The sequence below is a fragment of the Meriones unguiculatus genome, chromosome 12 (genome assembly GCF_030254825.1).
Source record: "Meriones unguiculatus strain TT.TT164.6M chromosome 12, Bangor_MerUng_6.1, whole genome shotgun sequence".
NCBI classification, from domain to species: domain Eukaryota; kingdom Metazoa; phylum Chordata; class Mammalia; order Rodentia; family Muridae; genus Meriones; species Meriones unguiculatus.
In genome coordinates this window covers 47,678,567-47,693,190 of record NC_083360.1, presented here as the reverse complement: position 1 = coordinate 47,693,190, position 14,624 = coordinate 47,678,567, and the positions used below count along the sequence as shown (strand labels likewise).

The 14,624-nt window shown below is 46.9% G+C and overlaps 1 protein-coding gene across 2 annotated transcripts in view; it reads right to left on the bottom strand.

Moving 5' to 3' along the window:
* Nucleotides 1-8,734: 8,734 nt before the first annotated feature.
* Nucleotides 8,735-14,624, bottom strand: part of Spred2 (sprouty related EVH1 domain containing 2) — a 95,454-nt gene continuing 89,564 nt past the window's right edge. For both annotated transcript variants that reach the window (XM_021656277.2, XM_060365710.1), the window contains exons 5-6: nucleotides 13,925-14,062; nucleotides 8,735-11,919 (exon numbers count right to left, since the gene is read on the bottom strand). In XM_021656277.2, the coding sequence (XP_021511952.1) occupies nucleotides 11,242-11,919; nucleotides 13,925-14,062 (816 nt within the window). In that variant the 3' untranslated portion in view covers nucleotides 8,735-11,241. The remainder of the gene's footprint in view (nucleotides 11,920-13,924; nucleotides 14,063-14,624) is intronic.

Here is a 14,624-nt window from a genome sequence, read left to right as displayed (position 1 = left end):
GCATGCATGTGTCCAAGGAGGCCCTACATTAAGTCACAGAGGTGTACTTTAGGTTTGCAGAATGGAAGACCACATTAAGTATCTGGGCTTTGGCTGTGGGGGGATGAGCTTTCTAAGCGGCACTAGGCTGGCAAAGAAACAAAGACAGTCACCAAAGAGCACCACGTAGGAGTCACAGCACACTTCCTGAGCCCAGATGGGGAGACTCAAAAGGTCCTGGGTGTAGACCTTTCTCTGTCACTGCACTGTACAAGATGGTTTTATGGTTCTTGTAATTGCCAGCTTTTAAGGCTGGGCAGACAGGATCGATCTTCTTTCTTTTGGCAAGGAGAAGAGTTCTTGGAAGCTACCCAAAAGGCAACCATAGTTACCGAAGGAGCATGGCAAGCATGAATTGGAGGTGGTGGTAATCCAGGCCTGAAAAAGAAGGAAGCTACGTGGGTCAGCTCTCACATCAAGCCACAGATATCAATGCCAAGGACACCCAGATGAGTGTGGGTGCAGGGCAAGCTGCCCCCGATATGGCTTTAGGTGCTTCTGTCAGCCTGCCAAGGGCTCCTAGGAACTAGAAACCTGGCAACAACCCTCAAGCAAAGAAAAATCAGGAGCCAAAGGCCTGGGTGAACATTCCCTTTCCTGGGTTTCACGAAGGAGAGCATTCTCAGATTTCCTGCCATTCATGTCAGCCCCTGAGCCAGATGGGGTGAAAGGATCATTTTCATGGCACTCAATCCCTTTGTTGATGACTGTTTTCTGTATGGGTGGAAGTTATTGCCCCGGTTAGACAGCCTGGTGTTTTCTGGTGGTGGTGGTGCTGATAGTGGTACAGAGGGTCCATCCCAGTGCTAAACAAGCACTTTACTATTTGAGCCACATCCCAGTTGTTGACACCCCCTGTGCCCCCTCCCCGCAACCCCCCTAGCAAGCATGTGTCAATTCTTCAAGATGTTTAGTTGCTAAAGGGAGTGACAGACAGTGGAAGAAAGGTCAGGGTGCTGAATGAAGCTGCTCGTTGGGGTGGGGGGTGGGCAGGAGCTATTCTGAATTCTCTCCTTTAAGGATCCCAAGAAGTGGGCAGCAGATCCAACTGTTGGCTGGCTCAGACATATCCTGGGTAACAGTCACCAGGCATGAATATCTAAACTAGGCAGGCATAGAGCTTCAAAAAGAAGCTGCCAGCACCCATTTGGAAGGCTAGGGCCACTCACCCCACATTTGTCTTGTTTGATGACTAGGCTGAGCCACATGGCTCCCTACGCAACAGAAAAACACCAACAAAGGGCCGGCAGAAGGATAGCAGTCTTGTCCTCAAGTCCCGGAAGTCACACATCTCTGTGAATGTTACTGTCCTGTGTGAACTAAACGCTGGATCAGATAACTGCTTAGTGACAAGCTGTATGATGCTGGGCCAGACTCTGTGGACTTAGAACGAAGAACTAAAAGCCTGAGCTAAGATACAGAGGGCGCTGAAGGGATGCTAAGTAACCAGAACCAGGAGAGCCAGAGCCACTTGACACTGGAAGAGAGTGAAGAGCAGAATTGACAAATTGGGTATGTACTCCCAGTACTTGGGAGACTGAGGCAGGAGGACTCCTGGCCACATGATGAATTCAAGGCTAACCTGGGCTACATATGACCTTGTCTCCTACAAGAAAAAATATGAAAGTGGGCGGGGGGGAGGGGGAGAGGAGAGATTGCTCTGTGAAGTGGCTGCTGTGCAAACAGGAAGTCCTGAATTCAGATCCCCGGAACTCACATAAGAAACCTTGGGAGCAGGAAGTTAGGGAGTCGGGGAGACAGGTGGATCTCTGAAGCTAAGAGATGAGTTCCAGGTTCAGTGAGATAACATGTCTCAAAAAAAAAAAAAAAAGATGGAGATAAACTGACATCTGATGACAAATTCTGGACACACACACACACCAATAAAAAAAGGGGGGGGGCTGGAGATTACCAAAAATTAGTTTGTCGACTAGAAAGAGGAAGAGGACAAACACCTTTTGTTCTCAATATCCCTTTATAGTCCTAAAAATTATTGAAGATTCCAAAAGCTCTTGTGTAGGTACACATAGATATTTTTTCTTTATTGTTTTTTTATTACAATTTATTCACTTTGTATCCTGGCTGTAACCCCCCACCCCTTGGCACATAGATATTTTTTAATTTAAATTTTTATTATTTTATGTGTGTGGGTGTTTTGTTGCTCCTATGCATGGATTATGCATGCATTGCCCAAGGTGTCCAGAAGAGGGCATCAGATCCCCTGGAACTGGAGTTACAGGTGGTTGTGAAACACTAGTACTGGCGGGGAAAACCCAACCTGGGTCATCTACAAGAGCAGTCCTTAGCTTTTGATCCATCTCTCCAGCCCTCGGGTGTTATTTTGATGATGTTTACATAGAAAATCTGACCTCAGACTGTTATGGGAAAGGTAAGAGAGTCTCTCTCTCTCTCTGTGTTTTAATTTCTTTTTTTTTTGTTGTTGTTGTTGTTTCTCTTTTTAGACAGGGTTTCATTATGTAGATCAGGCTGCCCTTTATCTGCCTGTGACTTCTGTGTGCTGGGATTAAAAGTGTTTGCCACTAAGCCTACCTAATAAGAGGATTTTAATAACTTCTTGAAATCTTGTGGCTAGTTCTTTGTTATTATGCCAAACCTGTGACAGTTTTTCCCCCCTTTCTTTTTTTAACCATAATACTTTGATTATTTGGAAATTTCAAATAATGCACCCTGATCACTTCCTAGTCCTCCTAAGTTCACCCTTTCTCTTGTGACCTCCTCCAAAACAAAAGAAGAAGACAAGAGAAAGAAAAAAATACCAAGTGCAATTTGTGTTGCCTATCTACTAACCAGACCCTGGACAAACTCCCAGTGGCCAACCCTCTGAAGAAAACAGTCCAGCTGGGCATGGTGGTGCACACCTTTAATCTCAGCATTGAGGAGGCAGAGGCAGGCAGATTGCTGTGAGTTGGAGGCCAGCCTGGCCTACAGAGGAAACTGAGTCCTTCCCTACCCCACTCCTGCCAGAGTCAGGAGTGGGCATCAACTTTAGCATTCCTATCACAACTAATTAATTAATCATGTGCACCTGTTTTTTGGGTTTTGTTTTGTTTTGTTTGTTTTGTTTTTTTATGCCTGTAAGTATGTCTGTGTGAGGGTGTCAGGTACCCTGTAACTGAAGTTACAAACAGTTTTAAGGGGCCATGTGGGTGCTGGGAATTGAACCTGGGTCCTCTGGAAGATCAGCTGGTGCTCTTAACTGCTGAACCATCTCTCTAGCCTCCACCTCACTCCAATCACAACTTCTAAGAGTTCCTTTCAATGGCTTCCTGTCTAGACTATTTATTTCTTTTGAGATGGGAGAACAGAAGTTGTCACTAAAGCCGCCTAAGCTTCTCCTTCCCAGCTGTAACGCTGAACTCATCAATACCACCGCAAAAGATATGTCCTGGCCCTTCATAGCCAGTGGCAGCATGGATCACGGACTTCCACATGGTTTCTGGGTACCATGGGTGCCATGGACATCAATGTAGCTTCAGGCAACAGCTCAGATCACAGAAATCCACTTGGCCTTCAGTGGTAACACTGGCAAGCAACACCTTCTTAAAAGTGAGCTGCACTGTAGAATCTGAGAACACATTATCTTGTAACATTCTGTCTTCTGTTTTCTGTCTTTTGCACGAGTGTAACTTTATAGCCGCATACTTTGCCCATTTGGAAGAAACAGTACAGCGAATGACCCTGCTATTCTGAGAGCTGACCCACTTCATTTTCATTATTTTATATATTACACACACAAACATACACACACGCACACACCTTGCTCCTCGATCCCATAAATGTTCATCCACCGCTGAGCTATGCCCCCACCCCCCACTTTTTTTTTTAAAGATAGGATTTCATGTAGCCCAGGCTGGTCTCAAATGACCTTGAACTTCTGACCCTCCAGCCTCTGCCTCCTGAGTGCAGAGATTACAGCAAGCATTACATCGTGTCTGCGGAGATGCTATCGTGCCCAACGGAATCTTTTCTCCCCACCATTCACCTGATACACCCCTGCCCCATCCCTGACACATAGCCAGGAAGCCTTACCCTAACACGAAAACTGACAACAGCTCTCTGACCAAAGATGAAATCATGGACGATGGTCATCAACTGCATTTTCCATTCCCCACGAGGAAGATCTCACTGGGCAACTGTCAGGCATGATTTTAAAACTCAGATGAGTCTGAGTGCCTGACTTTTGCCATGGCAGCACACACTGGCAGCTCTCTTCCTTAAATTATTAGACTCACTTAAAAAATTAAAAAATGTTGTTTTTCTCTTTCTTTCTTTCTTTCTTTCTTTCTTTCTTTCTTTCTTTTTTTGAAGAGGTGTCGCTTTATACAGTGAGACCTCAAATTGGCTAACCTCAAACTCATAGAAATCCACCTGTCTCTACCTCCCAAGTGTTGGGGTTAAAGTCAGGTGCCACTGTGCTTGGCACATACAAATATCCAGTGTTCTGTTTTGTGCTGGGGAAAGAACCAAGGGCCAAGTTCTACTGCTGAGATGAGCCCCAAATTGCTGCAGTTTGCTTGTACAGTTTGCTTGTTCTCCCTTTCAGTACTTCCTGTAGCTTTGAGCAGGGAGCTGAAAGGAAGAAAGCACTTTAGCCTGTCACATCCACAGTCAGGAACGAAGTGTTTATTGTTCCTGAAGGAAGGGTGTGAGCAGGATGAAAGGCAATTTCTGTAACTATGAGGTTAACACCACTGGGGGAGGGGCATAGGGATGTCTTGAAGGCAAAACCCACACCTCCTGGAGTGCCCATCCTGTGGATATCCAGCTTAATTTTAAAAGAAGAGAAAATAAGCTGAAGAGGTTCCTTGATCCTGAGTCAGTGGCCTAGGAAGGCATCCCTCTAGGTTCAGTACACAGAGGCTGTGGCTTGGGGGGTGGGGTGCAGGGGTGTTCCATCCCAAGTTGGATGCAGAGCTTGGCAGTATCATCCATTGGTGTTGGTTTATAAGACGTGTAAGATGCAAGACTGAGAACAGCTGAGGCCAGACACTATGGCGGGGTTGGCTCCTTGGATTTTAAGAATCTGGCGTAGGCCTACACACATGGGGCCAGGGTAGCAGCTGTGGGACCCCGGTGTGTAGAAGGCCCTAGGTTTGATCCCCAGCACTGCGACGAAGGAAAACAAATCTACCAAGTGTGAGGAAGGTAACCAACCATCTCCTTCCACACAGCACAAAGCCCAAAAAGGCTTGCAGTAAATGCCTGTAGCTCAAGGTGATTTCACAAGTTCTGGTCCATTTACAGGCCTGCTTGCATTCCATGACAGACAGCAAACTCCCCTGCAGGTCCCATAAACAGGGCTTCATAGGCCATGCTTCTCCCCTTGCAAGTAGCCAAGGTGACTTGACTGAAGGTCTGACTTGCAGGAAAGGACCCCAGAGTCCATAGAAGTGTCCTGAGTTCAGGTAGACAGTGCCCTGAATGTACTGATCTCGGGCAAGTTCCTTTGAGCTGGTATCGGCTCTCTCTAAGAACTCTTAGACAAAGGCCACTGGCCTTTTCCATGCTGCACATTCTGGCTACCCAGAATCCAGCCGTGCACCTCTGCCAGGATCAGCTCTGCAGGTATTGGCTGTCTGTTAACATGTCTGGGAGTGTCAGCAAGGAAGCAAGCACAACCAAACTGAGAACTACAGTTAGAAAAAGAAGTATGGAGTTGCAGATAGACTAACAAAGTATCTGCCACATGCTTGAGCCTCTTGTGCCTTTAGTAGGCTGCATTCCCCAGCGACTGATCTTTCCTCAGGGCCAGGACAAACAAGGAACTAAGGAAGCGTTCTGCCTCCTTGGGATCACTTTACAGAACAGCTACAGAGGAGGGCAGGGCCCTTGTCAAGGCTTCAGGCCCTATCTCACCTCACCTGACCCGCTTGCCACATCAAGGTGAAAATTTTCTTCCTTCGGGCAGCCACTCCTCCAGCCTCTGCATGTGTGATGCCCAGAGCTAAACAGGCAAACCAACCAGTGAGAAGAAAGGCCTTTGGAAACAGGAATCTGTTCTGAGATGGGCAGAGCCGAGAGGCACCTTGTGAGTACTTGATTAAGATACAATGTGTGTTTTTTACAGCTCAGGCTGGCTAAAGCTCAAGCTGACACGGAATTCAAAGCAATCCTCCTGCCTCAGACTTTTCAAGTGCTAGGATTATAAACATAAGTCACCACATCTTGCTTAAGGTGTTTTTTTGTTTGTTTTGTTTTGTGACACAGGGTTTCCATGCAGTCCTGGCTGTCTGGCTGTCCTGAACTTCTCTGCAGAGCAGGCTTCCATCCGATCCCTCTGCTTTCGGATTAAAGGCGTGTGCTACAACTGCCTGGACTTAAGTGTTTTGTTTTTATTTTTGTGTGCTTTATTTTTGTTTGTTTTTTTAGGATTTGTATTTTCTGTGTTTGAATGTTTTTGCCTGTATGTATGTATGTGTACTTGGTGTGTATCTGGTGTCCACAGAGTCAGAAGTGGGTACCAGATGCCAGATTGCCAGGGACCAGAGTGATGAAAGGTTGTGTGTGAGCTGTCACGTGGGTGCTGGGAACTGAAGCTAGGTCCTCTGCAAAAGCAGCAAGTGCTTCTTGGACACTGAGAGGTTTTTTTGAGTCATCTTTGCCTCAACATACCGTCTCAAGTTAAGGCTCAATAATTCTCAGTCACTTTAAAGGTAAATGTTTTGCATCACTGAATAAATTCAACAGATGTTGGGGTGGGGTGGGGCAGAAATGACAATGGGTTAAAAAGGTGGCTCACAGGTTAAGAGTGGTCCATGCCTGTTTGCAGGACTGGGGTTCAATTCCCAGCACCCGGTTGGGTGGCTCACAACCACTTGTTTGTCTTTATTTTTTTATAAATTACAGTATATTCACTTTGTATCCCAGCTGTAGCTCCTCCCTTATCCCCTCCCAATCCCATCCTCTCTCTCCCTCATCTCCTCCCATGCCCCTCCCCAAGTCCACTGGTAGAGGAGGTCCTCCTCCATTTCCATCTGACCCTTGTCTATCAGGTCTCATCAGGACTGGCTGCATTGTCTTCCTGTGGCCTCATAAGGTTGCACCCCAACCCCCCTCATGGGAAGGTGATCAAAGAGCCAGCCATTGAGTTCATGTCAGAGACAGTCCCTGTTCCACTTACTAGGGAATGCCACTTGGACACTGAGCTGCCACGGGCTACATCTGTGCAGGAGTTCTAGGTTATCTCCAAGAATGATCCTTGGTTGGAGTATCAGTCTCAGAGAAGTCCCCTGTGCCCAGATTTTTTGGTTCTGTTGCTCTCCTTGTGGAGCTTCTGTCCTCTCCAGGTCTTTCTATCTCCCCCTTCTTTCATAAGATTCCCTGCACTCTGCTCAAAGTTTGGCTATGAGTCTCAGCATCTGTTTTGATACCTGTTGGGTAGTCTTTCAGAGGCTCTCTGTGGGAGGCTCCTGTCCTGTTCCCTGTTTTCTCCCTCTTCCAATGCTCACAACCACTTTTAACTCCAGCTCCAGGGGTCTGATACTCTCTTCTGGCCTCCATGGACACTTGAATATATTTACACCAACACATAAATAAAAAAATAAGATTTCAAGCATAAACAAAAAAAAAAAAAAAAAAAAACTTAAACAAGCTAGGGTAGTATGTTTGTGGTATGATGGTTCCAGGCTAATCTCCTTGACTCTGTAGATTAGAATCTTACCTTTGTCTCCCTTAGCAAGATGGAAACACCAAGCACCTGGATTTGGGTCCTGTAGCGTTTACACCTGAGGCCACTGAGAAAGGTCATTATTATAATGGCAGACTGTTCTGGGAGCTTGATCAAGAAACATCACTTCTCCATGGGCCTCCTCAGTGTGAAATGAGTGTGAATGCTTCATTTTGTGGAAAGCTAAAATGAGACTCACAGCCAGCCTAGTTCCTGGTATTGATATCCGTGTGCATTTCTGTGGCAGTCAGAGAAGGTGGATTAGTCCTGGCTCAACTTTCCTTGGGACAAGGCCCTTAAGGACTTGGGGGTTGTCACCAGCCAGGCTGCTTAGGCGCTCTGCCTCACATGACTGTAGGGTCACCTAGTTCCCATTCTTAGCTTTGGTTTCATGGCTGCTGAACACAGCAAGGGACGTAGGTCAAACGAGGTCTTGAACTCAAGAGATCAGCCCGCCTCTGCCTCCTGAGTGCGGGGATTAAAGCTGTGCGCCACTTCCCAGCTTGTTTCCTACCTTTTAGCACCCATCTCTGTCATTGGCTTAAAAACAACCCCTTTCTCAAACCTGGAATGGAAGGGGGTCTCTATATACCTCTTTTTAAAAAAGAACACCATTAAGTTCTACAGAGGAGCCACTTTATACGTAACTTCAAAGATCTATTGTATTTTCTCCGGGGAATGCCACTGTAGCTTTCCAGCACCCAAAACACCCATTTGGGAAGTGGGCAGAACTGCCCCGGAACCTTGGTTGGTGCAGTCGCTGTAGTCTTCTGGGAACTGCCTCCCATCCCCATTCCTCCCACCCCCAACTGCTCTGTCTGGGCTTCCACAGGGATGGGAGGAAATAGCTCACAAAAAGGAAGGCCTCTGTTTGAGGAGGGCCAAACATGATCTCCCCCCGCCCCCACGAATGTGGGAAGGGCCTCAAAAAAAACAGCCCCATGCCTCATGTTCTTCAAAAGAAACGCCATCCCATCCTGTGTCAGACAAATACCCCAAAGCCAATGGTCTGATAGGATGTGTTTATATTTACATGGTACATTTTAAAGCATCCTCCAGCCAGACAAATACCGCAAAGCCAACGGTCTGATAGGATGTGTTTATATTTACATGGTACATTTTAAAGCAATGGCTACATTGGTCATACATATTAGAAACCATAAAAAAAGTTAAGAACTAAAATGTACATCATACACTTGTATATATATATTTTTACAGAGGTAAAAAGGCTTATTATAAAAAAATCAATACAACAGGGGTTTTAGTATACAGGTGAATGAATTATGCTTCAGGCACTTTAATTTTGTTAATGTGAGCAAACAGCTTGGGGTGAGAGTCGGGGAAGCGTCTGCACAGGAAACCTTTTGGTTAGGTTTTGTTATCACGGGTATAAAAATAAAATCTGAATAGTTTCTCTCAAATGATTGATGTCAGTATGGCAAAGCTGACTGGGAAAACTCTACACACCGCTCAGCTGCAGTGTGGCAATTAGACGTATTTACACAAGTGTCCCCATGGCTGTCTTTGTGCCCTGAACCGCTGCCTTCACAAACCAAGAATGATGTGCGGAGTAAGATTTACTAGCATAACTCTGAAGAGGGGTGGGAGCTGGCAAGGGGGGAGAGAGAACAAACAATGACAACGGCAACCAACGCGGAGTGATTGGGATGTGTGTTCTTACTGAAATAAATAGGGGCAGTTGAACTGAGATCGGAGGAAGCGTGGCTTAGTGTTGTGCTTTGTAGAGAGGTGAAAGGGCCTGAGGAAAGTCCCTCAGGCTGGGGACAGACAGTCTCTCCACAGCACTGGAGGCTGGCTGGAGGCAGTCTGAGGTCTCCCGGCGTGGAGACTCTCTGCACCTTTTCTACAACAGACAGCCCCAACCAGTCATCTCAACAAAGGAAAACATCTACCAACGAACGCATAAACCACACGGGTTATCTACACTGATGATCTGTCTGAAGAAATGAGACAGGCTGTCAGGCGAGCAGAAAACATTGCCATGAAGGTAATCATGGCTAGCATTTTCCCAGTGTGATTGACAGACTGGAAAAAGTCCTTTTCCTTGAAGACTGATGTCCTGTGTGCAATAAAGGGAGGGGGAAGGAAGACAGGGGACTGAGCCTGCCTTCCACTGGTAATTACCATGGAAAGATCTCGGTGGGAAGAACAGTCGGCCAGTGGCGACAAGCCTGTCCCTCATGGTCCCCATGAAGTTTTGATTGTACTATGCTAGGTATAGGCAAACATTTTCACTTTTCTCTTCAGTAAGATTTGGCTCTTCGTTCCAACATATATATATATATATTTTTTTTCTCCCCCCCTCCAGCGAATCAGAAGCCTTTTACATGGCGTGGCGACCTACCCTTATCTATGCACCCCTATGCACCCCAAGTGGCAAGTGTGGGTGTGGAGTGACAGGAGAAAAGACACTTCGGCTTCGGAAGGATTTTTACATATGGCCTTGTTTTTTTCCCCCAAGAATAAATGAAAAATCGAGCCCCAAATTAAAACAAAATCATACGCCTAAACAAAATGTCCCCTGAATAATAGAAAATAGTTGCAGGGGGTATGGAACAGCTACAGTTTTATTCACCACAACTTTAGTGTTTTTCAACTGGAACTTGTCCATAGAACACTGGTTTGTGTTTGAATAAATCTATTTGGTTTGCAAAATAATGAGTAAAATTTATCTCACTGATGTGTTATTCTAGTATTGCTAGGATTTTAGAAGTGGCAACACAGCTCTAAAAGGTCCTATTTTAGGGGTAAACGGGGCAGGCTCAGAGAAACTGAAATCCCCTTGCTAGCTAGTCCTGGTCCAAGAGGACGCAAAGCAATTTGAGGAATTTTTCCTGATTCTCACAAGTTAATCTGAAGTTAAGGCTCAATTCTCAAGTCATTTTTAAAAGGTGGCTGTTTCGGGAGAGGGAGATGATGATGGGCTAAAATCAGAAACTGCAGCTGATGCGAGAGATTTGGCTTTGGGAGTTAAAGCACTATTGTTTTGTGGTACAAGCTTGCTGTCCGGCTTGGCCCCTCAAATAACATGCTGCAGGTCACAGCACTTCCGGGAGGGTTTCAGCATTTGGTCACATCTCGGAGAAACCCGGGTTGGTTAGCAACAGGGAAAAAAATGGTCTCTGTGGGGGAAAATAAAAAACCAACTACGAACCCCCTGAATCCAGCAATTTTCACTGCAGATTCCTTAGAACAGAAAAGGTGGGGAGCGGGGCCAGAAAATCAACACATGGGTAAGACAGCATGATTACAGGCTGGTAAAATACACGAGTCTAAGCGGAAGGCTCTTTCCTCGGAACACTGCGAGAGTGTGGCAGCCTCCCCAGGTTTGGAATGATGTTGCAAGGGACCAGGGAGCCCAGCCACCTCTTGGCCTTGCCCTTTGGAGTCGGCAGGGAGGGAAGAAGGAGACTGGGAGTGGGCAAGAAACAAATTCCCTGTGGCTGTGGATGGAGAAGGAAGGGGGGGGGGAGGGGGGAGACTGAGTCACTGAGTCACGCAGCGGCTTTGTGCTTCCCTCCGCAGCACCTGCACAGCACCCCACAATGGTGGCAGGCCCGGAGGGGCAGGTAACAGCACATACAAGGGGCCAGGAAAGACAAGGCAATAAGTGCCATCCACCGGAGGCAAAACTTCTCGTCACTGGTGTCGCACGAGCAAGGGTCTGTGTAGTCTCCCTCAGGGTCCGACATGCAGTGGTATAGCATGCTGTCGGCGCACCACATGCAGCTCACGCGGCGGATGCAAGTTCTCACGGCATCGGGTGCATCCTGGCAGTGACCCCTGTGGTTCTCTTCGTGGTTGAATATGTCCCTGCAGTACACGCACCGCGAGCGCTCGCCCTCCTCCTTGCGCCGCCGGGACTTCCCCCGGAGCGGCTGCGATTTGATCACGGCAGAGCTGCCCCGGCCTTTGGGATCCTCGCCGAAGCCGAAATCCGAGGAGTCCACGTAGGGGTAGTTGTAGTCGTGTTTGGGAATGTCGCCCTTGGCGAAGCGTACGTAGGAGGAGTCGCTGTCCTCTCCCGCGTCCAGGTACTTGCCGCGCACTGGCGCATGACGGTAGTCCTCGTACCCGGTCATCCAGATCTTCTCCCGGGGATTGATGCGAACGATTTCTTCCTCCTCCTCCTCCTCCGGGAAGCTGACTTGAGGGTAGGACCTTGGCACACGCTGTTTGGAGAAAAAACAGACATTGTGACAGCCCCAGGCGGCGCCACCTACAAATTAGACATTGCCACGCCGCACGGCAATACCGCACCAACACTGAAAGCAGCAGAAGAAAAACCGGACGTATTACAGCCCCAGGCGGCGCCACCGACAAATTAGACATCGCTACGCACCGCGGCAGCACCGCAAGCCACAGAAAAACACCTGCCCGCCCTCCTTCAAAGCATTCTGTCAAAAGACTGAAACCCTTCAATGGACAAGCTTGTCTGCTTTTCACACTGTGCCCTGAACCAGGCAGTTTTTGCCAGTTCTTTGGTTGGAGTGACCACACACAGGGGATGGTCTGCCCACCTTAGGAGCAGTTTTTAACTCAGCCGGTAAATTCTCACCCTGCAAGTACAGAACCCTGGAATTAATCACGCTCCCAAAGCCCAGCAACCAGGAGCTCGAATACTACTAACTGTATAGCGTGTCCGCAGAGCCCACGCCACTTCGGAGACAGAGGCAAGCAGATCTCTCTGAGTTCCAGGACAAGCTGGCCTACAGAGCAAGAGTAGGCAAGAAACAAATTCCCTGTGGAGTAGGACAGCCGGGACTACACAATGAGACCAATCTCAGTTTATAGGTAAAGGTCAGAAAGCCATTCTATGGAGTTGGTTCACTTGTTCTACCTTTACATGCAAACTCAGGTCTCTAGGCTTAATTACTTGGCAAGTGCCTTTGCTTTAAGAGTGAAAACAGCAGGCAAGCAAGCAAGAAAGCAGTCAAGAAAGCAAACAAGCAAACAAGCAAGCAAGAAAGAAAGAAAAAGAAAGACAGAAGGAAAGAGAAAGAAAGAAAGAAAGAAAGAAAGAAAGAAAGAAAGAAAGAAAGAAAGAAAGAGAAAAGAGAGAAAAAAGAAGAAAGAAAAGAAAAGAGAGAGAGAAAGAAAGAAAGCATTCAAGGTTCACTATTCTGCATTGTAATCGCAGTCTGACTGAAAAGATAAGACACACAAATGTGAAAAAAGTTGAGTTTTTGTTTGTTAAGACAGGGTTTCATGGGGCTGGAGTGATGACTCTGAGGTTAAGAATACTGGCTGCTCTTCCAGAGGACCTGGGTTCAATTCCCAGCACCCAAATGACAGTTCACAACTGTCTGAAACTCCAGACCCAGACCCTCAAGACCCTCACACAGACATATAAGCAAGCAAAACCACTACTGCAAAAAAAAAAAAAAAAAAAAAAAAAAAAAAAAAAAAAAAAAGCCAGGGTCTTATTATTTTAGCCCAAACTGACCTGGAACTCACCATGTAGCCCAGGCTGGCCTACCTCAGCTTCCCAAATTCAGGATTCCAGGCATATGCCCAGTCAAAATGCCCAGGTTAAAAAAGAGAACATTTTAGTGTTAAAATATAGTAAAACCATGTTAAAATGGCAACAAAAACAAAACAAAATCTCCCTGCCAGTACTTGCTTCTTTTCATTTCAAACCAGCCTCAAAGCCACATAACCTACACAGGCACCAGTCCATGGCCCATGGTTTGGGAACCTGTTCCACAAAACAGCCGTTCGGTAAGTATTTGTTGAATTATTGAATTCAGATTGCAGCTCCATCCTCCTGAGCAAGACTGGGCCTGCAGCCGGCATGCCAGGAGCACAAGCCAAAAGTGCAGCATTCTTTAGCTTTGACTGGGGGCCCTGTGCTCTCATAGCCAAGAGGCTCCTTTGGAGGGAGGGACACAGAGGGAGCCCAGCCGAATTTTTGCCTAGGACCTCCTTCCTCTAGTTCTATCACGTTCTCATCTATAAACTAGGGATGCCCACAGCATGCCTCCTGGGTGACTTCGATTAAGCCCAGCAGAGCATACCCAGGGTGAGGCTTAGTTGATGTCACCATGCCACCAGCAGCATTTCTACCATGGCTGAGGGGGAAAATAGGGGAACTGAAGTGGCTTGGGCTAGGGAGAAGGGAGAAGGCCGGTGCAGAGCTACCATTATGGTTCTAAGCGAAGGAAGTTTCCTGCTCACCTGGTCCAGGGGGTAATGGTCCATGGGGTATTGGTCAAGGGTATAAATCCTCCGGTGCTCACAAGACATGGGGGAGGAGATTGTCCTTGTATGCTGTTCCCTCTTCTGAGAGGAGTTAGAAGAACTGTCTGTGGCTGTCTGTTTGGAGAGAAGGAAAGAGTCATTAAAACAAAACAAAATAAAACAAAACACACACACACACATACACACACACACAAAACAGGGCCCCCCAAATGGCTCAGCAGGTTCACTTCCTAGAACCTACAGCATGAAAAGTGACTCCTGAAGGCTGTCCTCTAACCTTGGCTGTCATGGCATATGCAACACATACTCACATACATACAAATAAATAAACCATACAAGTACAAATAAATAAAATAAATAAAAAAACACATACAAATAAATAAAAAGCACACAAACTCTAACATGCACTATCCAAACACCACCTGTTTCCTGGCTACGGCATCTTCTTGGACCTTCTAATCCCCGTTACTTATTTTTGAGAAGGGGTCTGGTTTCCAGGTGAAGTCCTGGAAGTCATTATATAGCCCAGGCCGCCTCTGCCTCCCCAGTGCTGCGTCGAGGGCTGCAGAAAAACACACTTGTTTTTGCAGAAAACCCTGGTTCTCAGCACCCACATCAGACAGCTTCCACTGTCTGTAACCCCAATTCCAGGGGATCTGATGCCCTCTTCTGGCCT